Below are 25,496 nucleotides of genomic sequence, written 5' to 3' on the forward strand. Positions count from 1 at the left end.
AAACGTGTTATTATCTCTGGATCAAATTTTCCTCCACCCCTACTAGGATTACTGTTAGGATAATATCCAATAAAATACAATATACATGCAGATAATGTGCTGTGCACATCCATATGCAACCAAATCCTTCATTATCCTTCATTACATGAAGCCTGACCCCTGTAAAGGCCGCCCACACACACAGACTTACATCTCATCTTACTCACACCATAAACATGTAGCCATCAATAATTGACTAAAGGTAGGAGGAACAAGCTCCACAGTACAACCCCTCTAAAAGCCTGGACCACCAAGGCGTGGATCCAGTCAATCAGTCACACAGAAAATCCTCTTGTACTCACGGGGGATTGTCAGGAGATTTTGGGCTGTAAGCCATTAGTACAGCTACAATTGAAAATTTTTTAAATATCACACATATCTATCTCTCAGTGCCATGAGATGTGGTTTTGATCTCCAAAAAGTTGTCTGGGGAAGACAGAAAGCAGACGTTTCGCCATAGCAATCAAATTTATGACTCAAAAAAGTTATTCCAAAACTTAGTATTACTGCAAAATGGGCTCAGGAGAGGTTCGTCATGCTCACAGAAAGCCCATAAACCGCATCATCACCACTCCCCACCTGTCAGTGAATTGTCATCATATAAAAAGACATTTCACACACACACACGCACACACACACATATACATTAGTATCACACAGAAATGATCTAAATCCACTGCACCTTTCGCTATGAAGTCAACTCACACACATAGATTCACCCTGTAGTCATCTTTCCTGCAGACTGTGGTGTCTCAAAGAAAATTGCTTTAAATCCCAAACAGGTCATTTACAGGGTAATCCAACAGATAGACACACACACAAACACACACAAACACACACACAAACACCATGGTTTCATCCTCTTTGCAGACTGAAGACGATGTGGATGAAGTACAGACATTTGCAATATACTCACACTCTCTGTAGACTGTAGTTCATAAAGGAAATGTTGAAAACAGCAGTTAAGGTATGCAGATTCGGTAGAATTGACACCAAAAAGAAAAAAAGACATAAAACATGCACACACTCACCCTCTCTGCGGACTGCGACGTGCCAAAGAAGATGGGTATGAACGCCAGCCAGATGATGCAGGTGGTGTACATGGTAAATCCGATGGGCTTGGCCTCGTTGAAGGTCTCGGGCACGCCCCGCGTCTTGATGGCGTAGACCGTGCACGTCACCATCAGCAGGATGGAGTAGCCCAGGGAGCAGATGAGGGACAGGTCCGAGATGTCGCATTTGAGGACGCCGCGCGCCGACGTGGGGTCCTGGGTCCGCTGCTCGCCGTAGTCCACGACCGTGTGGGGGGGGTCCACGGCGAACCAGACAAAGACCCCCAGTAGCTGGACCGAGATGAGGGAGAAGGTGATGACGAGCTGGGAGGCGGGGGAGATGAACCTGGGGGGGGAGGAGAGGATTACGGATATGAGGGGGTGGTGCAAAGAGGGAATAACGATACCAGAGTTAGAGGTTTCATTTAGCGTGGGGCGACCCATGCTAGAGAGTTTGTGCTCGCGGATATAACTGTGCTTGAAAAATGGGTCATTGCTATATAAAATGATTAGATTTCCATGCATTATGTAGTGTTTTATAAGATTAGATTTTTCTTAAAGTCTTTGGCCAAAAGACATATCTATCTATAAAGCGAGGAATCTGTCTGTCTGGTCCTCTGTGTGTTATTCACATATCTTGGGAACCTTTCATCCGATCTACTTCACACTTGGCGGGTGTAATGCTCAGGGCCCAAAGGAGTGCAGTGTCCAATGTGGTGAAATTTGGCCAGATGGTGGCGCTATAACGATGTAATTTACATTTTGGCCTGTAACTTTTGAACGTAAGTCCCTGGATATTGTGGGTCCAGACTGAGCCTGCAGGAAGTGCACCGGGCTTTGAAGTAAATTATCGTAGTGTCCAAACGGTGTAATTACAACTTCCGTGTCTGTCAAGTGATGCCACTGGACCCACAAAGACTTTTTCCCTTGGACTTACATTGGGAAAGACACCTCTGTAACTTGGCTGATAATTTTGTTTTAATGTAGATCAACTTCCCAGTTTGAACATTTGAATAGCCCTTATTTAAATCATTAGGTCCTAAAAGTTGTAAAATGCACAAACAGCCAAATCCAAAGTTTTTTTCCTTCCTCTGTTGATGTGAATGAGCTCCAGACAGAGGGCTGGGAGGCGGGGTTAAAGGAAACTCTACTGCGCCTGCTCTATGGGCCCGATGGATGTGGAAGATCCCCGGAAGATCGGGATACTTTATCACCTAGCAATCGAGCCATTTTGGCTCTATGCACCACTGAGCAACTTCAATAGAAATGAACGAGAGTCCGCCTCCAACGCTGTGTCTATTTCTCTTTATACACCAATGGTCCAGACGGATCTATCTATATTAGATATTAGATATTAGATACTATCTATATATAATTTGTGTCTATACTGATTTTCCGCCAGTTTCCCTACTCCTCCCACAAATTTAGATCAATCGATTTGTGATATTGACCACATTTGGAGGACATGTGTAGATATGATGTCTCAGTAACTATGACAAATTTGGTGCCCTTTGGCCATTAGTTAGCGCTGTAGCAGCATCATCTAACTATAAAGAAAGTATTCTCTGTCTGTCTGTGTGTTTGTATATATATATATATATAAACTGGAAAAAGAAAGTTCGGAAACTTGCGTTTGGTGGATTATTTCTCTGTTGTTACAATGCTAATTGGCATTGTATTTCACATCGTTGGAAAGCCTGTTTATTTACCTTCACGATGATGTCCAACTTGTAAGGATCATGCATTTGTGGGATGAGCAGCACAGCTGATTATGTGGGTAGCGCCCAAGAAAAATTTGCCAAAATGCTCTGCCAATGGTAAACTGAAGCTTGGTCTCAGTCGCAGGTCATGGGTCCTCCAACAGGATAATGACCCAAAACACAGCTAAAAACACCCAAGAATGGCTAAGAACAAAACATTGGATTATTCTGAAGTGGCCTTCTATGAGCCCTGATCTAAATCCTATTGAACATCTGTGGAAGGAGCTGAAACATGCAATCTGGAGAAGGCACCCTTCAAACCTGAGACAGCTGGAGCAGTTTGCGCACGAGGAGTGGGCCAACATACCTGTCAACAGGTGCAGAAGTCTCATTGAGAGTTACAGAAATCGCTTGTTTGCAGTGATTGCCTCAAAAGGTTGTGCAACAAAATATTAAGTTAAGGGTACCATCATTTTTGTCTAGGCCAGTTTCATTAGTTTGTTTTTTAAAATGATTCTGTTGAACCACAATTCAAAAGCAATGTCTGATTTTCATTAGTTAATTTTCAGTACATTTTTATTTACTATTACTTTTGTCAGTTTCAAGTTATTTCAGTGACCATTGTGTTTTTATTTTTCTTTAACGGAAGGGTACCAACAATTTTGTCCACGTCTGTATATATATATATATACACACATGTGAAGGAATATAATACATCGCTGCTGTGTTGTATCAACCTTTTAGATACTATGAAAAACAGCCTTCCAGGTTGATGGTCAAGGATTTTTGAGTTGTTGAAAATACTAGTGCAGTGCCCGTTCGGAGCGCATGCCCTTCCGGAATGGGCCGGATATATATATATATATACATACATATATATATATATATATATATATATATATATATACATATATATACATACATATATATATATATACATACATATATATATATATACATACATATATATATATATACATACATATATATATATATATATATATATATATATATATATATATATATACATACATACATACATATATATATATATATATATATATATATATATATATATACATACATATATATATATATATATATATATATATATATATATACGTATATATATATATATATATATATATATATATATATATATATATATATATATGACTGCTCTTCGCATTTCTCCCGTTCATCCAATCAACTTCACAATTGGCGAGTAAAAGCAGCCATACCGTGGCTCTCGACAAAGCTGCAAGCAGAAATTCTGGGGGCCAAGCAATCGGCCCATTCCGGAAGGGCATGCGCTCCGAACGGGCACTGCACTAGTATTTTCAACAACTCAAAAATCCTTGACCATCAACCTGGAAGGCTGTTTTTCATAGTATCTAAAAGGTTGATACAACACAGCAGCGATGTATTATATTCCTTCACATGTAGCTGTACACACATCCACAAAACCTACATTAAATGTTGGAGGGAGATCAGGGGAAAAAGGTAATGATGAGATTTGGGGCGATAATGGAAAAACATGGGCAGTGAGGAGATGCCTAACATAGAGCACTGGATAGAGGAAATGTGATGAGCATCTATGATGCCAGAGAGAGACAAAAATGGGGGTGAATAATACTGAAAAACATGGGCTATATTTTCACTCACACCTGTAGTGAAGAAAAATCCTGCTCCTTCAAGCCCCCAGGCCCAAAGGATGCTTAGTGTCTGAGGCAAAACACACACTGGAACCTGTAAAAAGCCTCAAAATCCTGCCTTATTCTACATCAATTTTCTTTCAGTTTTTGTTCAATGTATTTACGGTTATTAGCTTAGTTTCCTTCACATATAAAAATAATAGCGACTGTCACATACAACTAAAAAAACAACTATAAATATTCATAATTTGTCTAGTCTTTCCTGGAATTTGGAACATCCTAATTATCATTAAAAAATGGTTGAGTAAGAGGAGTACAATGACTCTTACAGATGGATGGTGCTGCAGGAAAAGACAGATGACCATCTGGGTAGCGGGGACATGAACTGGAGCACTATTAAATCCTGCATTAACATTTTAGTCACTTAGTTGATGCTCTCCCCCAGAGACACTCACACTGAGTGCAAACAGTACAATAGGTGAGTGTGAGTTCATGACTCTCATTAATAATGGATGAGAAATAAATGATGAATAATGATTGCAAGCAGCTTAGTAAGGAAGAAGAAGTGGGGGATAGGTGTTCATGGGAATACACACACATATCGGAGTGCATAGAAAAACACACTTACAGCGACCTCCGGTGCTACTACACTCATCGAGATCTACGTGTGTTGAACACCCAGAGGCCAAACGGTGTGTATAATGACAGACAGGTGTAGTCCTCACCTGGGCGCTGTTACAGACTTCTTCCCTTGTTCGAAGATGCGGTGTATCCTGTTGGTCTTGGTGAGCAGCGCGGCGTAGCTGAAGCACATCCCCAAGCCTAAGAAGATCCTCCTGAACGAACACACTCCCACGTCGGGCGTCGCGATCATCAGGAACGTTATGGCGTAGCACAGGAAGATGCCTGTCAGCAGCACGTAGCTCATCTCCCGTCCCGACGCCCGCACGATGGGCGTGTCGTTGTGCCGCACGAACGTGACGATGACGAAGGAGGTGGCGATGATGCCCAGCATGGAGATGAAGACGGGGACGACGGCCCAGGGGGAGTGCCACTCCAGCTTGATGATGGGGATGGGGACGCAGCCGGTGCGGTTGGCGTCGGGTCGCATCTCGTACGGACACAGCTCGCAGGTGAACTCTGACGCCTGGAGAGGGACAGTTGATATCGTACATTAAAAATCGGTATTTAGCGCCTACATTTCTGCTAATATACAGTAAATCCCCAATGCTTCCATCCAAAAAACATGAGGCTGAGCTATTGTGTTGCTGTAAACTGACTTGTTAATGAGAAAAAAGGACCCATTTTACACATTTCTGTACACTTGCTCTATACTTGTATTCGTCATGCTGCTATGCTATTTCCCGTTCTACTAAAATCCCAAATCTACTGTAAATGTGTCAACAGATTATTGACGTTACAGGAAATGCATGTATCTGCAAAATGAGTATCGATCGCTCGCTCTGACAAGCGTCGCCAGCTGCTGTTATGGCTGATATTTTCTTTTTGCCTTTTATTGCTTCCTGAACGAGGGGAAGTCTTTTGCACATATACTTGCTCGCTCGTGGATTTTTCTGAATTAATAAGGATGATGGGCTGCCAAATTGTCCCCAACCGTGATATAATTAACATTGGGCGGGTGTGGAAGGGGGGTGATCAGACCCTTTTCCCTCACCTCAAATTATGTACTTCCATTTGCTATAATAGCGTCGGTGGGGTTCTTCCTGCATATATGAATCCAAAATGGGCCATTTGAGTGGCTTTTTTTTGATTGCCTGAAAATGAGTTGAAACAAAAAAACCTGACCCAGGGGGGGACAGAACTCTACTGTAGAGTAAAGAGTAAGCAGACAACAGCTGTCAAAAAGCAGATGCACGCAAAGAAGTGTTGTTATTGAAAAAAAATCTTGTACTTGAATCAAACAAATGGAACAGATCGTGGCTTTAATTGTTAAGCAGGTGCAGGAAAGCTCAACCAAAGGTGAGACATCTGGTTCAAAATCCACAGTTTAATTGACAGAAGTTTGCCCATGTGACCTGGTTAAGAGCTTCTGGAGGAAGCTTTCCCAGCTTTTAAAAACACAACAATCAAGGTAATTTACAAGTCAGGGAAATCTATTTTCTTGGTGTGACTTTACACTAACAAAAGTGGAGCACTTGCATTGATGCAAAAAGGCAATTACTATTTTTTAAATTTTTTTTCCCTATGATTCTACAAAATCACTTATCTGCCATTGAGCGCCAGAATGCATCACCAGGACTGTGACGTGTTTGGTTTTATACTTTCCAATAGACAATTTTAACAGTACATGTGTTGTAAATATTCACTTAATCCTCCATGACTGGATGATAAAAGTGAATTATGCTTTAGGTGTATTTCGCTGCCTGCAACCTGTGAACCGTTTAATGCAGGTATTCAGACAGCATACAGTTTGGTGGAAAGTCTCCAGAAAAAGCTTTTTAGAATTTATTTACAAATGGTTACTTGAATAGAAGGAAATGGTCATCCATAAACTAAGATAGCATTACTAATTTTTACGGTAGAGTTCTATGAGACGACACACAATGAAGCAAGTGTCAACAAAATGGCTCAAATCCTGCACCATAATACTTTTAGCATGTTGTCCTTTGCCAACTGAGCTACATGCTACACTTCAGTATCTTTCTGTTAAAGGGTAACGTCGGTATTTTTCAAACTGGACCCTATTTTCCCATGCTTTTGTGTCCAACTGACTAATAGGGACAACAATTTCGGAAAATTAGTCCAGAATTGAGGGAGAGCGCTGTAGAAGGCAGCTGCTCACGGGCTGCAATATGGTGCTATTGGGGCGAGCTGGCACCGTCATTTAAGTCCAATAAAAGTGCTTGTTTTTGCCATGACAGGCTCTGATTGTTATTATAAGTGTCTGATAACATTATGGAAAGAGTCTCGCTCAAGGTGAAGTGGACGGTGGAATAGTGGAATACATCCATGGTGGAAACAGGCAGAGTTTGTTGTGTTGGAGAACACAAAGCATAGCTTAGTGTTATCGAAAAGATTTTCAATGTCATGGCTGAATATTTAGATGACTTCAACAATGTGGATGAGGTCTTTGAATTTGATGGCCGCCAGCGTATACAAAAATTCAGATTTCACAAGGAGGCTTCTCCCTGACTTGGACACAATATGACTCAGAATGCAGCTGCCCGACTCCTCACCCACACCAAATCATTGCATCACATCACCCCAGTCCTGAAAGACCTTCACTGGCTCCCCGTCTCCCACCGGATCACGTACAAAATCCTGACCCTCACCTACAAAGTCCACCAACTTTCCCCCCCCTATCTCTCTGACCTCCTCTCCCCCTACCAACCTCAACGGTCCCTCAGATCCACTTCAGCTGGTCTACTATCCACCCACAAGTCCAACCTCCGCTGCTTTGGGGACAGAGCATTCTCCAGGGCAGCTCCCAAGCTGTGGAACTCCCTCCCCAAACTCATCAGAGACTCCGATTCCCTCACCATATTCCAGTCCCGCCTCAAAACCCATCTTTTCTCCTCTGCTTACTTGTTGCCCCCCCTCCCCCTACCCATTTGTCCGTGTGTATGTATGAGAGTGTGCCTGTGTATGTCGCCTGTTTTTGTCGTTCGTCTCCCGTTTGTCTCACACCGTTTTCCCCCCGAATGTGTAAAGCGTCTTTGAGATCTTTAAAAAGCGCTATATAAGTTTAATCTATTATTATTATTATTATTATTATTATTATTATTAATAAAAAACAGACTGGATCAAGCAAAAGGTAAGAAAAATGTGCTATTTCTCTGTAGGGTCCTTTTCTATAATGTTGTCAGACACTTAAATAACAATCTGAGCCTGTCAGTGGCAAAAACAAGCACTTTTATTGAACGTAACATTACACTGACGCTGCTCACTTGCCCTCGCAACTCGTTTGGCAGCGTTATCCCTCAATACTGGACCAATTTTTTTAAAAATTGTCGCGAAAACATGGGGAAAATGGTGGAAAAATTACCCTTTAAGGGACGTTTTTGACGTATGAAGTTTGTGCAAAGAAATCACAATGAATGCAGCAGGAAACAACATAACAGAGAGGTGTGGGAAAAGCCTAAAAGTTCCACATCACAGGTGAATGGTGTACTGCCAACTAAGGCCAACAGCGAGTACTGGTGTCCGTGAATGTACCTGATAATGGTATCCCTCACAGCGCTCACAGTGCCAGCAGCACGGCACACCTTTGACCACTTTCTTCCTTTCGCCGGTACGGCATGGGATGCTGCATACAGAGGGCGGAAGAGACGGGTCACCTGTCTTCCAACGCATGGCCTCAACCTGGAGGAGGAGAGGAGACAGAAACAATTAGACAAAGTTGTGAGATCTGTTCAATATGGCAAATGTAGACTTTGTTTGTTTTGGTCTTAAGTGCAACAGAGCAAACGGATATTATTTGTGTGTCATCATGTGGCAAAACAAAACTTTCCACCTTCTTCTGGGGATATTATGCGACACAAAGATCGGCAGCCATCTGCTGAAGTTGACACGACTTTGTGTTAAAAAGTCCTTTAACGCTCAGTTTTCTCTGTACCTGCAGAAAGTGAGGATTCAGGGCAACTCGGAGAGCAATTAGCACCAAGCGGATCCTCTGATCGTTTTCCTGAGCGCTGCCGGGCACAAAACTAACACCAGCTAGTCTGGAAGCCAGCAATCAGACCATAATCAGATCTGGCACAAATAGGCCATCTGTATTGCCTTCTGTGTGTGTGTGTGTGTGTGTGTGTGTGTGTGTGTGTGTGTGCGCGCACATGTTCTTCCATGTGTGGATTTTTGTTTGTTTGTGCTCGTGTCATGCTGGTATTATAGCGAATCCCTGAGCTTTCCGTATGTCTGCGATGTGTGCGTTTTAATTTGGCGTTATGCGTGCGAGTGTTTGTAATTATACCCAGTCCCTGAGGTTCATCCGTTGCCGAGGGTGCTGAGTAAAATGGAGCGCTACTGTTTTAAAACAGGCACACAATGTACCAGCCCAACAAAAACTAGTTAGGAGGGAAAAACTCACCAGGGACAGAGAAAATGGACTTGATTTGATCACTGACACACAAATAGAAACACACACACACTCGCAGCATTTAAACACCAAATATTGGGTTACTGCCTGCTCATAACTTAGTGCAGCAAATATATCTGTCAAGAGAAATAATCTAATGATTTCAAAAAGTGTACTGCATATGTGTGTGTGTTTGTGTGTGTGTGTGTGTGTGTGTGTGTGTGTGTGTGTGTGTGTGTGTGTGTGTGTGTGTGTGTGTGTGTGTGCAAATTGTTTAAAACTTTTTGAAACTGTTTTTATTGGGTGTTTTTTTGTTCCTGTTTATTCAGTATTTGTACTCATTCTTTATTCATAGCCTTAACAGTTCTTGCCGAGTGTTTACATACACACCTTATTTTGCAACAAAAGCCATAAATTATGCACCACCCAAAACAACATAGACCCGGTCGTGAAGCTCTCTTCCGTGAATTACCGACGTGACACAATAACAGCCTTAATTAGAAACTGTGTATACATTGGGGCTGGGCAATATATCGATATTATATTGATACTGTGATATGAGACTAGATATCGTCTTAGATTTTGGATAACGTAATATCATAATATGGCATAAGTGTTGTCTTTCCCTGGTTTTAAAGGCTGCATAACAGTAAAGTCATGTCATTTTCTCAACTTACCAAACTGTTCTATTATTTGCTGTTACCCAGGTAGTCATTATGTCCACATTACTGATGATTATTTATCAAATATCTCATTGTCCAAATATATTGTGAAGGCACCAATAGTAGTGCTGCAATGCTTTATCAATTAGTTGTCAACTTTGATAATCGATTAATTGGTTTGAGTACATTTTTAAGCAAAAAAGTCAATATGCTCTGATTCCAGATCCTTAAATGTGAATATGTTCTGGTCTCTTTACTCCTCTATGACAGTAAACGGAAATATCTTTGAGTTGTGGACAAAACACTCAAAAACATTTGAGGACATCATCTTGGGCTTTGGGAAACACCGGGGTGGGTAGAATTGGAGCAAATATGATTAAAAAAAGTTATTTTATAAAATGGTCACTATATCCTGACAGTAGTTCATGAGACAGGGAATCTGAAAAAAATGCATGTGCCTCTGTGTCCTCTGTGTCCTCCGGTGTCCTACGGTGTCCTACGGTGCTCCTAATGGCATCTGCAGGATTTCACAGACCGGAGGAAAACAACCAATCACAGCTGATCTGGAGTCTGTCGTCCAAGCTGTCGACGATGAGAGTCGGCTGTCACTCACTCGCAAACTCCGAACAAACGGTCAAACTAGGCAGCGCCGATCAATTATGAATCAATATTCTGTTACTCTAATGCCTATTTCTCACCTCAAATGTTTTCAGAATCAACTTGTAGTGTACTGTTTAGCTGTAACCTGAGAAAGTTTGTGACCCGGCAGCCATGTTGAGATCTGTTGAGGAAATACCAAGCACCGCCCACCAGCTGGAGCACAGCCAATAGGAACGCTCTCTCTCTGAAATGACCTGTGATCGGTCAAAGTCTGAAACGGAGCCATGAGGAGTTGCAGAAGTCTAGTTGTTCTCTCAGAACACTCAAATTACAATACGCTGAAAGGTTATTATGGAATCGTTGCCCAGTGATGCCATAAATTTGTTGCCTACTGAAGCTTTAATCGAGAAAATAATCAACAGGTTAATTGACAATGAAAATAATCGCTAGTTGTAGCCCTGTGAACCCTCCAAAATCAGCGCAATATTGATATTGAGGTATCTGGTCAAAAATATCATGATATTTGATATTTCTCCATATCGCCCGACCCTAGTATACATGTCCAACTAAACATGTACAATGAAACTCACAGGCCTGACTTGTACTTTTCCTATTGCACACAGCTGTCCTCTCTTTCTAATGATGAGCATTCAAACAGTTTGTTGATCATGAAAACTTTCGCCCGCCGCTGCCGTCACTACATCTGCCACTGTGCCTTCAAACCCAACTGGATTGTTAAACAAATCAAATACATCTGTTAATTTGTCAACTGTCAAAGTGCCCAGTCATGTGTGTCTTAACTATGTGTTGTCCTGTGTGCTGCTGCTGCCGTCTCTCTCTCTCTCTCTCAGTCAGCCAGGACATCCATCAGGCAGAAAGCACTTTGTGTCTATTAGTCTTCTCATCTGTCATCTGGCCTTTCTAATGAAGTCCTGGGTGGATTTACAACACCGAGCGCACCGGCGTGCTCAAGGAGTTTGTGTGTGTGTGTGTCTCTGTGTGTGAGTGACAAACTGAGACAAAGACAATGGGTTTTTCAGTATTTTTGGCCCACTGAATTATATGTTTTAGTGAGGTTGTACTTGATGCTCAGGTGTGCGCTCCAGTTTGGGCGCCAGCATTCACAGTTTGTATGTATTTGTGTGTGTGTGTGTGTGTGTGACCTTGTGTGGGTGGTGTGTGTCAGAGTGAGTGTGTCCCTGCACAACACTCAGCGTTCTGAAAAGAAAAGAAGAAAAGATCCACACTTTCTTGTAAAAAAAAATGCTAAATTCCAGCTAACTTGTGCGCCTGAACGAAAGCAATAACTCAAACAAATCCAGCCAAGTGGCAGGGGATTTTGCAATTCATGGCAGCTGCTTAAAGTGATGTTGAACGTTCATTCTGCCAAGGCATGCGGCCTATAATGCCTCAGAAGCTTCAATAAACCACTCTAATCAAAATACATTTTGGATTACTGTAAAGGCATTTGGCATTGCAGCAAGCTGGAAACACATGAGCAGTAATATATGTGTTGTTTTTTTGTGTGTGTGCGTGTGCGTGAATGTGTAAAAATCTCACTTTGAGGTGTAGTTTATTGGTCCAGGAGCCGATGACTCGGTACTCTGCCGTCGACCTGTTGTTGATCTGGTACTGGAAGATATCGTATCTTCCCGGAGCGTCCCCGTTCTCGTTGAAAACCACTGGTGTACCGGCACTTCCTGGAACAAAGACAGAAGATGTTGGAGGGTCAACTGAGGGTCATTTAATGTGATACGGTTACGTTTTGATATGTGCTCAAATATCGAGAATGAGCACAACTCCCGAACAGCAAAAAGGGATAAAAGTTAAATGATATTTGGTGAGCAAATCTTTGATACAATATGGGAATATGTAACATTTTGTAGCTGTATCTCCTCAGAAAAAACAAAAACAGTTAAAGACAGAATGATCACCATTTCTTGCTATGTTCAAAAGAGGTTACCATGCCCTCAGTGAACAAAATACAAAAGGTAAAACTCAGCAGCATGGTGACAAACACCACTAGAAATTTCACAGATGTGGGGAAGAAGTACAATAAGTATATAACTAAATGTAACAACACAGGATCACAGCAACTGGCCACATAAACATTGCCTACATGTTAACGTTTATGTGTTGAAAGAGATGAAATGATGAATGAAACATTTGCGGTTCCCAACCTTTTTCCTTAAGGGACCCCTTTTCTTTCATTGAGTGAACTGACGACCCCTGACTAAGTGACATATTTTATGGATATTTCATATTATATTCAATGCATAACAATAACAGTACAGAGCAACTGATGAACTGTACAATTAACCCGAATAGTGAACACAACTGCAGGAAGACAAGTGCTTTATTATTCATGGATTATTTCCTGTGAATATTGCATCAGAGATGAGTTTTCCTGTTATTTTTAGGAGGTTTTAATACAAATCTTAACAACCATACATACTTAGTCTTTTTTTTTTTTACAAATTCAGTGTTTTCTTCTCCCTGATGCTTGGCCATTGTTTTATGAGCTATTGTGTTGTTTTAACTTGGTATTTTTCTAATGCAGAATGAGGCTCTGGTTACCTGTTTCACGTACTACTGTCACGATACAGCGACCGTTTTATAAAAATAACTTCTTTTAATCATATTTGCTGTAATCTCGCCTACTTCCGCTTTAAAGGAGCCAAGATAGCAAAAGGACTGTCACCGTTAGTCTTTAATCTAGGCTGTGTTGTATTGTACCTGCATATGTGTGTGTTGTGGAGTGGTGTGATTGAATTATACACATGCATGGATAAGTTTATGTATCCTCTAGGGTTTAGTTTTCTCACCACCAATAAGCCAGAACACAAACCTTTTATCCCTCTACCTCTCCGTCTTACTCGCCTTCTGTCTTTTATGTAGCAATACAATCAAATCAGATTGCTGAATCTGGCGTAGCATAAAGGAAATCCAATTACAGAGCGCATGTTGAAAAAAGCACTGTGTTATGGAAATTCCACCTGCGTACTATAAGTCATTGATACGGTGGGATGATGCTGAAGATATAAAAATACAGCTCCCTTGTTTGAGGCAAAGCAAGACAGAAATAGTGTGACGATGAAGATTGCGAATCGACTAAGAGAATGAAAACAGAGACTGACAAAGGAGAGTGGACAGAGGAAGGGAAAAAAAAGTACAGAAAATGAGAAACAATTTTAAAGAAAAAGGTGTTTGAGATAAAAAAAACAGCGACTGAATTGAAAGAAAGACAAAAAGGAGGAGAAAGACAGGTGAAAAGAGTAGACAAAAGATAGAACAGAAAGAGAAGCAATCACGCCGATAGAGAGGAGAAAAGAAAGACAAAGGAAAAAGAGAAACTCGGAGACAAAGAAGTAAAGGCTCTCTCACTGTCATGATAAGTAATGAGAGATACATCTAATGGGTAGAAGAGAGAGAATACGCAAGGATGACCAAGAGGTTTATTGAGAGAGAGTAAGAAAGATGAATGAATGGAGGAAGTCTGAATCAATAGAGAGACAAAGGCAGAAGTCTTAATCTCTCATTGTTACAAGTTATGAATGAGGTCCATTTCTGTTAGAAGTGGTACATGTCCAACTGTAACTATTATCCCTCCCACATTCATTTTCCTGCTCACATGGATACTGGCCAATGTAGTCTTTTCCCCTCACTCTACAATGAGGTCGGCAACACAGTAGGAGCAGGTCCATTAGTGTGACTTGTTTATAGCTCAAATTGCATTGATCTGAATGGAGCGTAGCCAGTGTTTAATGTAAAGGCGTGTAGTTATTGTAATTGGTAAGCAACATACACTACCTCTTATACTTAATTAGTGTGTTTGTAGTGCAGCAGACACACAGGTTGGAGCCATTTATGTCTTCACCCTAGTGACTACTACAAATACAATACACCATAGCAACCCTGCAGCTCTCTCTAGCAACCCCATTCATCACACTAACTCATGTACAGCACCTTGGCACACACCTGGAAATGACCTTGCAACCACTGGAGGCCCACACTAAATGATTTTTTCAAATCTTAACAGATGTTAAAATGTTTCAGACCCCACACATAACAACATGTTGTGTTACATTTAACAGTTTTGTTCCTATAGTGTGGGGTGAGCAATGATTTGGCCAATACAGCACAACACACACTAACAGATTCCATAACAAAGGTCCCAAATCTCAAAACCGGAGATCTCGCAAAATCTCTTGCGAAGAAACGTGACTGTAGTGTAAACAAACATGGTGGACGACGGGCAGGAAGAATTAGCAAAAAAAAAAAATTACGGACAAAGACAAAGTCACGACATGTTCAATAAACACTTGTGTTGTTGCCACGAATTAACAAGTTGGTCCTCCATTTCTGAGGTCCAGCTACTTACCAGCTACCTACTACTACTTTATGCTTTGCGTTTGCATTTTCCATGGCCGCCATGACGTTGGTGGTTGCCTTTTCTTTTCTAGTCAGCTTGGTTCCCAATTGGCTATCGTTCTTTCTCAAGTGACTGCATCATCGGCTGTTCTCAGGGTTCGACAGACTAAATAGGACATCCGACAGTAAATATTGAACATATTAAAGATTTGCGATTTGAAATCAGAGCGGCCAAGATGGACTTCTGCAGATCGGGGATGTAAAAAGTCTTTAGAACCATCAAAAAAACGGGGCTTTGCTGCCAATGTGCCCGGAATAATCAAAGAAATTAAACCTCCTAGCAACAACCTAGCAAGCCCTAGCAACTACTTGCCACACCCTAGCAACCAATTGCTCTGACAACCATACAGCACACTACCACCCAGCAATGCCCTGCCAAGCACACAAGGACACCGCTGTGACCACCTAGCAACAACAGAGTGGCATCCTACAACCTCCCCAAACACCAACAAAATATCTAACAATGCCCTAGCAGCCACATAGCAACAGCATATCAACACGTTACCACCCTTGTACCCTCAATCCTTCACAAGCTAACAAGTAGAGTTGCAAAAATTAATCGATTTTCAACTATTAAATTAATTGCCAACTATTTAATTTTTAAGAAAAGAAAGTCTGATTCCAGCTTCTTAAATGTGAATATTTTCTGGTTTCTTTACTCCTCTATGACAGTAAAATGAATGTCTTTGAGTTGTGGACAAAACAAGACATTTGAGGCAGTCATCTTGGGCGTAAGACAAGAGTGATCCACATTATTTCTTCATTTTCTAATCGAGAAAATAATCAACAGATTAATCGACAATGAAAATAATCGCTATTGCAGCTCTACTAACAAACAACTTCATTTCTTTTCATTCCTCGATCGTTCTCATCATCCATTCTCTCTATTCCTCTCCCTCTCTCTCCCTCTTATCTTCCAGGACATCATACCTTTTTAATTGTTTCTCCTTTTTCCCTCATTTTGTGGGAAATGAGCACACGTGAAACACAAATGGGTTTTTCTGTTTACCTCATCCCAGTGAGAGAGAATTAGCCACAGCAAATATTCATGCCCATCAGACTGAAAACTACAACCACCGAATCTTCTTCCCTTCTTCTTTCTCATATTCTCCTCTGTTTTCGTTCACCGCAGTGCCCATTTTCTTTCGGCCCTTTGGCATACTTTTCTTTTTTATTATCGTCTCTTTCTTCATCAAACAAGTGCCTGCCTTGGTTGACTGGTTTATTTGAGCTCCTTGATTGGTCTGTAAATAACAAAACACCCAGTGATGAGCATGTCATCTCTTCCTCATCATCTCTCCTATTGGCTGACTATCTTCTAATTTTCCCGTTGCCCCAATCAAGCTTCGTTAGAGCCAGTTAGGGATGCGGCGACTTAATGTTTGGAGCAGAGACGTGCTGGCAGGTACTTTAAATTACGCAGCACAAAAGCAGAATGTTTGCTCTGAAAGCAGTGGCTTACCTTGAGTAGAAAATGATTATTCAATCTCATGGTGTTTGTTCCATTTGTTCACAATTTTCGGAGTAAGGTGGATAAAGACGGCGTGCTTTTAAAAGCAGCAGCAATTACTGCAAACATACATACAATGGGCACGACGGGAGCTGGCAATATGAAGCTAATATATTAGGAAAAACAGGTAGCTGTTTTGTTTATTCTACATATTTCTAGAAAATGGCTCACGTTGGCTGAATAAATGTGCAACAGGGACATGTGGAAGTTTACTGAATCACTAAAAATGCATCTCAAGCTAACATAAAATAACAATGTATTCTTTTATTTAACATTTAATCACGGCTAAAGTGTTTGTCTGCTTGTCGAGTAAAAGACAAAAGTGAAGGAAAGAAATGCAACCGTTAAATGAGTGAATGTTTTAATGTACTCTGGCTGCACTATGTGTCATTGGTGCAGCAGTGGTGACATATCAACAAGTAGCTTTTAACAACTTCTCGCTTTAGTTGCCATGACCTTGAAAAATAAATGATTTACCTGTCGCCCTGGCAACACACCTCCACCTAATCCTGTAGTGATACCTCACATATTCAGTTATTCAAAGCAAGATGCTGCAGTACAGAAAGGATGTTTCTGCCAAAACTTGAAAGTTAAACACATATTTGTTCTTAAACAACCACACTAGAGTCGCCCACTGTGTAACATAGCTCTTTAGTATTTCTCCATGTACACAATGTGTCGATGTTATTTACATATTACTGAATGGTTCTTTGTCAACTTTTGTTACAACTTTTATTCCCACAATATTTCATTTTGAAGAAACCTTTCCTTGTTTAGCTTTACGCCTAAACCAATTCAAACTAATAATTAATAGCAGTATCGATAGCAGTATCGGGTCCGATACTGTGCTCATGTACTCGTACTTGTACTAGTAAAATGGCTCCGATACAATGACACCGATACCACTTAACGGTAGCGTGACGTTAACCTCTCGTCACCATCTGTCGGGTCCTATCGCACAAGCTCACGCTCCACCCCCCCCGACGGTGCGGGCGAGACGGGCCGATGGTGCGCCTGACCCCGCGGGACCGGGATCCCACCTCACCCGGCACGCACCGGCCCTCACTTTCATCGCGCCACGGGGTTTTGCTTGCACCCTGACTCACACGTGCGTTAGACACCTTGGTCCGTGTTTCAAGACGGGTCGGGCGGGTTGCAGACATCGGCGCAGACCCCTGGCGCCCTTTACGTGGCCGAGCACCGCCCTGGGGGCACGACGCGGTGGGCAGTCCGCCCCGGTCGACAGTAGAACCGGGAGCAGGGGGCCCTGTACCTCCCCGGCGGGGAGAGTGGGCATAGCGAGCACTTTGGCCACGGCCCCGGGAAGGACCTTCGCCCCGAGCCTTTCCAAGCCGACCTAGAGCCGGTGGAACAGACAAGTACTCGTATCGATACTCGGTATCGGCGAGTACCCAAATGTAAGTACTTGTACTTGTAGTCGGTCTGAAAAAAAGTGGTATCAGTGCATCCCTAACTGTACTGTATCTTTTTTATACCTTTTAGTGTTGTCAAAAATATTGAAATATCGATAGTGAATATCTGAAGCTGTTTCAATACTCATTTTCCGCAGTATCAATACACGGGTACCAGCTGCACTTTCTGCTCTCTCTTCTCTACGACAGCGAGTTGACACACACACACCGCTATTTATCTTTTAATAAAAATCAAGCATTTTATGTCCTCAATGTTGTGTCAATTTTCCATGTGGTATCGGAAAAAAAGGTATTGGATATCAATATTTTTCAAGGTATTTTATAATAGTTCGAAATTCCAGTATAGTGGCAACACAAATACCTTACATTCTTCATTATATCTTTAACAGAACACACATATTATCTGTAACTGCTGATAATATTGTCACAATTGTACCTTGAAATACCTATTATGTGAGGACAAAGTCAATTATTTTGATGCCAATTCCTTCTGCACCTCATCTGCATTCATTCTGCATGACCTAAAGCGAGCTGACAAGCTCCAAAATGACACAGAAACTGCTGGGAAAAACTGCAGGGGGCAGATGCATGTTAACACAATGCATTGTTTCACTCCCTCCTATTTTGGGAAATGACAGTGAAATCACTGAGTGTCATTTCTTATTTGGGGGAGGTTAGGCTGCTTGAGCGTAGTGAGAATGCATAACACTTCTAGTTGAAGGGGAGAGTGCATGTGTGTGTGTTTGGAATTGAAAGCGTACATTTTTCTAGACATAGTTCAACTCCCCAGGTTCCATCACTGCAACAGCAGCATGCCGACACAGGCCTGAGCTCTGCTGAAGTGTCCCCGAGCAAGATGATGTTTCCCTGCCTGCCAGAGGCACTGCTCTGTAGCTTCCCCGTAGAGTCGGAGGGTCTCCCCTTTGGGGATAAACAATAGAATATCACAAGAAAACCTACAACTTCCCTCTTGATTTGTAAGGGAAGCTCACCTTTTGCTTCGATAACGTAACAGGATATCTGCTAACGAATGAAAGATTTCATGCGACGAAGCCAATTTAAGCTGAAATGGGCTGGCAGACAGAGACAAACACACGGAAGGAGACTGAAACGGTAATATTGGCACACGAGAGTAGATGAAGAATTGATTTGCTTTGCCACTGAGTTCAAATATATTCTAGTCAGTCACACCCATCTGACTCTGAGAAGAAAAACAGAGTAAGAGATGTGAGGATAAAAGCGAGCAAGACAGTAGAAAACCCCCCTCAACTCTTAGCCAGCAAATCTAACAGCTACACAGAGGCAAAATAAGAGAGAAGGAAAATGAGTGACAGAGGAAGATGGGAGTGAGAAAAAGGGGAGTAAGCAGGTCTGCGGGAAAGCATCAAACCCCGACTATCTGTCAGATAGACGCAGAGACACAAGGAATGACTTAAAAGGGAAAGAAGAGAGGGGAAAATGAGGGTGAACAAGCGAGAATATGTGCGAATATCACATAGCTCGCAAGCTGAAAAGACTCCAAACTTTCTTAGTTTGACAGACAAAAGGGGGAAAAAAAGGGGAACGGAGAGCTACAGAAGTACAGAAATGTGTGAGAATATCAATTAGCATAGGCTTTAAAAAACCTCCCCGGCTGACAGAGATAGAAGCAGGCAGATGGAAGGAGAGTGTATGAACAACCTCTCCCTGTTACTGGAGCTAAAGAGAAAAAAGAAGAAGAAGAGGGATGGATGGAGAGGAAAAAGAGAGGAAGAAGAAGCAGACGGGCTGTTATAAAGCCCCTCAGCCTTGCCTGGTTCATTTTGGAAACACCAAGGATGAATAGCAAGTCTTCATATCAGAGCCTAAATGTTTATGACGGAGAGATGCAAAGACGATGACAATGCGGAAAGCATTAATAAAACACGGGTCTGTGTCTGTTCGAAGTTTTTTTTGCCAACAGGCTCCCATCTGTGGGAGAGACGGACGGACACAAACGGACACTGAGAGAGAAACATGAAAAGAGAATAAGAAATGACAGAAGAAAAAAGTAATAATGAAGCATCCCGCGAAAAAAAAATTCATTTTCACAGCAGTCTCCAGCGGAGGAGGTAACTGAAAGTGAGCAGCTGGTTAACTCCAGACCTCATTGCTTATTTCTGCACTCTTTCTGAATTTTCCATCACATAAAATTTACTCTTTTTGCAGTCTGTTTGCAGTATCCTGCGAGCCAGTTTCCACTGCTTGCTGTATAAGTATCCTGATGGCCAACCCTCCCTCCTTCCACAGCAGCTGTTGCTCCTTCCTCTCTCCTCTCCTGTTCAAAGCTCTCCATCCCCTCCTTTTTTCTCTCTTTTACCTCCCAGCCTTGTTTCATCCCACCGCTTTCTATCTCAAAAAACTACCCCGTCCTTTTTGCTGTGTGCATTTCTAACTTTCCCCTCCTCCCCAACCCCTGTCTATCCATCCTTCCCTCTAAAAATCAGCCCTTCATTCGTCTGCCTCTCTGTTATCGCTATGCCAGGGATAAAAAAGGCAGGCGAGGAGATAGTTTGTCAGAGAGAAACAGAGCAGATAATAGGACAGGCAGAGGAAACAATACATGTTTGAAGAGGATCCAGATCTCACTGTCAATAAAAATGAAACACTGGCTAAATAGTGAAAGTGAGATTAAGAAGGAGAGGGAGGGCCAGGACAAAGGAAAAATTGTCGGGGAAGGGTGAAAAGTAGGGCTGTCAATCGACTCAAATATTTGCGATTGATGGCAAATTATCACACATTTTTGTGTCTGTTCAAAATGTACCTTAAAGGGAGATTTGTCAAGTATTTAACACTCTTATCAACATGGAAGTGGATAAATATGCTGCTTTATGCAAATGTATGTATATATTTATTATTGGAAATCAATTAACAACACAAAACAATGACCAGAAACCCTCACAGGTACTGCATTTACCATAAAAAATATACTCAAATCATAACATGGCAAACTCAAAACCAACAGGCAACAACAGCTGTAAGTGTGTCAGTGTGCTGACTTGACTATGACTTGCCCCAAACTGCATGTGATTATCATAAAGTGGGCATGTCTGTAAAGGGGAGACTCGTGGGTACCCATAGAACCCATTTTCATTCACATACCTTGAGGTCAGAGGTCAAGGGACCCCTTTGAAAATTGCCATGATAGTTTATCCTCGCCAAAATGTAGAGTAATTTTGGAGCTTTATTTAACATCCTTTGTGATGAGCTAGTATAACATGATTGGTACCGATGGATTCCTTACTTTTTGTAGTTTCATGTGATACCAGTATCTTTAATATTGATTGCGTTAAAGCCTTAAAGAAATTAGTGGCATTGAAACGAATTTGCGTTAACACGTTATTATCTCGTTAACTCTGACAACCCTAGTGAAAAGACGGGACATTTACTGAAGAGACACTGCACACTTTACACACACACACACCACCTTATGCGGGAATGCATAAAACACACAGCAATAGGAAAGCTTTGAATGGCAATCACCGGTAATTACAGAAAAAAATAATTTAAGGAGCCTCCATCTGTGTCATGATGTGCATTCGCTGCAAAGAAGAAAAAAAAGGAAAGAGAGAGGAGTAAAAAACAAAAGCAGATAAAAACAGAGGGAGAGGGCCACTATTAAGTTGATCAAAAGAGACAAAACAGCCTGGACGGGGGATGGAAATACAATTTAGAGGGAATGAGAGCGAGGGAGAGGAGAAATAAACAAAACGAGAAACAAGGAGTTACATTACCAGAGTTGGCAGAGGAAAAGAGGAGGGGACAAGGGTGAAAGAGAGAGCCTGAATAGTGCTGATGAGGATATTACACTCAGTCTTATGTAGTAACCCAAGAGATATAGCCCTACTTTATATCATACATATATTATGTCTAGTGGCACATCTTTCAGTCTATGACTGTTCCCAACTTTTTTAACTGATCTGTGGGTATTGATTAGCCTTCCAAAGGACGTAGGCTCAAACACACACAGCTACAGCAGCTATGTAAGTCAATATATCCATAACCCTCCACTGTACATTTATCATCCATCTCTACTATGTCCTTCTTTACCCTTCCCTACCGCAATCCATCCATCCATCCCAACAGGACAGTATGTCATGTATACATCAGACCGGCAATACGTCATCCAGAGTAGGCTCTCATCACCATTGGGGGAAAACGTCACTCGTCCCTTGTAGATGGTAAGAGCATAAACAGAGGAAGTTGAAACACGTCTCCAAAATTCTACTTTAAACAAACCGGTAATAGTAATAACGCTACGCCGAAGAGTTGTTGTGTAGTTGGTTGGACCAAAAATACATTTAAAAAAAAGGCTAATCTATGATTTGTTCCCCTGTCGTGTCCTAAAAAAGATATATTAGAAGGGCTTTAAGACTCCAAGCAATAGACCAGACCAGCATCACATCTTCGCCAAGGCTGTGCTACCTTTTGAAGGAAAGACTCGCTGTCACATTAAACAGGAAAATGCCAAAAAGCTGTTGCGTAGCTGGTTAACCGAGGTTTTCACACTGAGATTTGATGCACATAACATATGTGAATATTCACTGTCAGTGTTGTAAATCGTTAAAAAATGCTGTGAGAGTGAACTCCAACTCCAACTAAATCTGAGCCTATAGATCAAACAGTTGGCTATTAAAGGTCCCATATTATAAAAAAGTGAGATTTTCATGTTTTTTTTATTATAAAGCAGGCTTAAGTCCTATATAAATACTGTGAAAGTATCGAAACACTCAATCCGCAGGAAAATACACAGAGCCCGTATTCCGAAACTCTTCATTTGAAACAAGCCGTCAGGATTTCTGCCCAATCGTGATGTCACGAATATACAATATTTAGACCCATAAACATTCTAAATGTGTCCCAGTTTATTCCTGGTTGCAGTGTATGTGAATGTCATCAGCTGACAGTAAGTACACATGGACCCAAGCTGTTGCCTAACAATGCAATTCTGTTGCAATTCCGTCAAAATGCGCTAAAACGGAGCGTTTCAGACAGAGGGTAAATACAGGCATATTCAGGCTCACAGTATGAGGAAAATAAACTTTTTTTTTAACATTACAACATGTAAACATGTTCTAGTAGAAACACAAAATACAAGTATGAACCTGAAAATTAGCATAATATGGGACCTTTAACACGTTGGGTATTTAGAGACAACACTTAACCGAACATGACTCAATCAAATATGTATATAAGTCTGGATAAGCAATATCTGGCCACTGTGTTGGACGGAGGAAGACTGAATGGACATCACGGCAATCAACCTTCATTTATTAAGGTATAGCGAATGCTCAGGTTCAAGCAAGATCGCAAAATAATTATTAGACATGTGTATAAAACATGTTGTTTAACAAGAGATGAATGCATGCAAGCTTGTCAAAATTACAATCCAAACATATCTACGGGATCTTGAGTTTTCTAAGGGCTAGGGGCTTGACGTTTAGCGAAGTACCCATGGGTGGTGCCGGTCTGATGTATGTTATAGCAAAGCACAAGTTGGTGTGTTTGCCTGCACAACGCTGTCTGTCAGAAGATTAGGTGTGCTTGTATTTTCCCGTCTCTACAGCTGACAGACTCGCATTTTATCCGGTTAAATCTAATCTCAGTCAACAACACATTCATGACAAAGTATGTATATATATTTGGTGTCAAAAAAGCTGCACAGATGTGAGATTTAGTGGTGTCTTAGGATGTGCAATAACAAATTATTATTCCTGTCTCTCGCATCCTCAAACTCAATTCCAGGTTGTTTTTGTGTCTGTGTGGATACATGTCTGCCTGTCTACTGTATTCATTTTGGCTTCCTGTTTGATTGTTTCTGCTTATTATGTTTTTCTTATCTAAAATTATATTTAACAAATGACCCCTCTTGCAGAAATTAGCCCATTGCAGTGGCAAGAGGTAATATATACTGAGAAGGTAATGAGAAGAGTGATAGAAAACACCATATAAAGGTATATATAGACTCAAAAAATGAGCTGTCGGAGTGCATGTCAGTATATTGACAGTATGTGTTCTGACTTTCTGTTTGGGCTGTCAGCCCATCTGTCTGTCATATTGCAGTTATTCACCAGCCAACTAAGTTATACAGCTTCAGCTCACAGTGGATGTGAACTGCTTCTTGTGGGGTGTTCGCTGCAAGGGGAGCTCTACCAGAGTAGGGGAGGTGAGGCCACCTGTACGAGGTTGGACATTGTGTCAATAATCTCCTGCTTACTACCTGCTGCTTGTAAGTGAGCAGCGGGTAGTAAATAGGAGATTAAGTGTGAGTCTGAGGAGTTATGTATGTCTGTCTGTGTGCCAGAGGGACAGACGTGAACAACACAGCAAGTCCAGCATGTAGTAATGTAATATCAAAATTGTATGATCCAATATTTGGGTTATTGTTAAACTGTGAAATTGTTTGACATTCAGGGAAAATCCTTTCGCTTTCTTGCCGAGAGCTCGATGAGAGGGTCGATACCGCGGTCAAGCATGCAGCTAGAGCCGGGACGCGATTAGCTTAGCATGACGGCTGGAAGTAATGGGAACAAGTTAGCCAGGCTTTCTCCAAACCTCTTTACCAGAAACACTTACACTACGCAACTCTCTCTAAAACTATAATTTATTTATACATATTGCGAATTTCCACTACTTCCATTCTTTAATCTACTCTAAGCTAACCACCTCCTATCTCTACCTCTATTTTTAACAGACAGATACAAGACAACAGACATGTGATATTAATTTTCTCATCTCTTTCTAAAACTAGAATTACCGCCGCGCGGTCGTATTTCTCCGCCAACAAGTTAAGTGGCAGTTTACATCCACGCCTGTCCAAATCCATAAACATTTGTGTGAAATTGTCATAATTAGCATAAGAATTCTTGAGTTATGGACAAAAACATGTTTTTTTAAGGTCACAGTGATCTTGACCTTTAACCACCAAATTCTAATCACTTCATCCTGGAGTCCAAGTGGGTGATTTTGAGCCAGACGTAATGAAATTCGCTCCAGGCGTTCCGGAGATAACGCTTTCACGAGAATGGGATGGACGTGAGGTCAGTGACCTTGACCTTTGATCACCAAAATATTAATCAGTTCATCATTGAGTTTAAGTGGACATGCGTGCCAAATTTGAAGAAATTCCCTCAAGATGTTCCTGAGATATTGTGTTCATGAGAATGGGATGGACGAGCGGTCACAGTGATCTTGACCTTTGACCGGTGTGGAGGCATGAAAACTAATAAGCATATAAGGGCTGCAAATAACGATTATTTTCCGTATCAATTAATCTGCCAATTATTTCTCAATTAATTGATGAATCATTTTGTACATAAAATGTCAGAAAATATGTGAAAAACACCTCCTATTTCCACACA

General features: G+C 41.4%; 1 protein-coding gene across 7 annotated transcripts in view; it reads right to left on the reverse strand.

The window, feature by feature from the left end:
• grm8a (glutamate receptor, metabotropic 8a) overlaps positions 1 to 25,496 on the reverse strand; it is a 491,719-nt gene that overhangs the window by 225,977 nt on the left and 240,246 nt on the right. For all 7 annotated transcript variants that reach the window (XR_012592620.1, XR_012592622.1, XR_012592621.1 and 4 more), the window contains 4 exons: positions 12,304 to 12,443; positions 8,623 to 8,769; positions 5,172 to 5,593; positions 1,071 to 1,437 (listed from right to left, as the gene is read on the reverse strand). Coding sequence is in view for 4 of the 7 variants with exons in the window: in XM_074625214.1 (XP_074481315.1) it covers positions 1,071 to 1,437; positions 5,172 to 5,593; positions 8,623 to 8,769; positions 12,304 to 12,443 (1,076 nt within the window). In the remaining 3 variants the exon portion in view is untranslated. The remainder of the gene's footprint in view (positions 1 to 1,070; positions 1,438 to 5,171; positions 5,594 to 8,622; positions 8,770 to 12,303; positions 12,444 to 25,496) is intronic.

This window comes from Sebastes fasciatus, chromosome 23, assembly GCF_043250625.1.
Source record: "Sebastes fasciatus isolate fSebFas1 chromosome 23, fSebFas1.pri, whole genome shotgun sequence".
Classification (NCBI taxonomy): Eukaryota; Metazoa; Chordata; class Actinopteri; order Perciformes; family Sebastidae; genus Sebastes; species Sebastes fasciatus.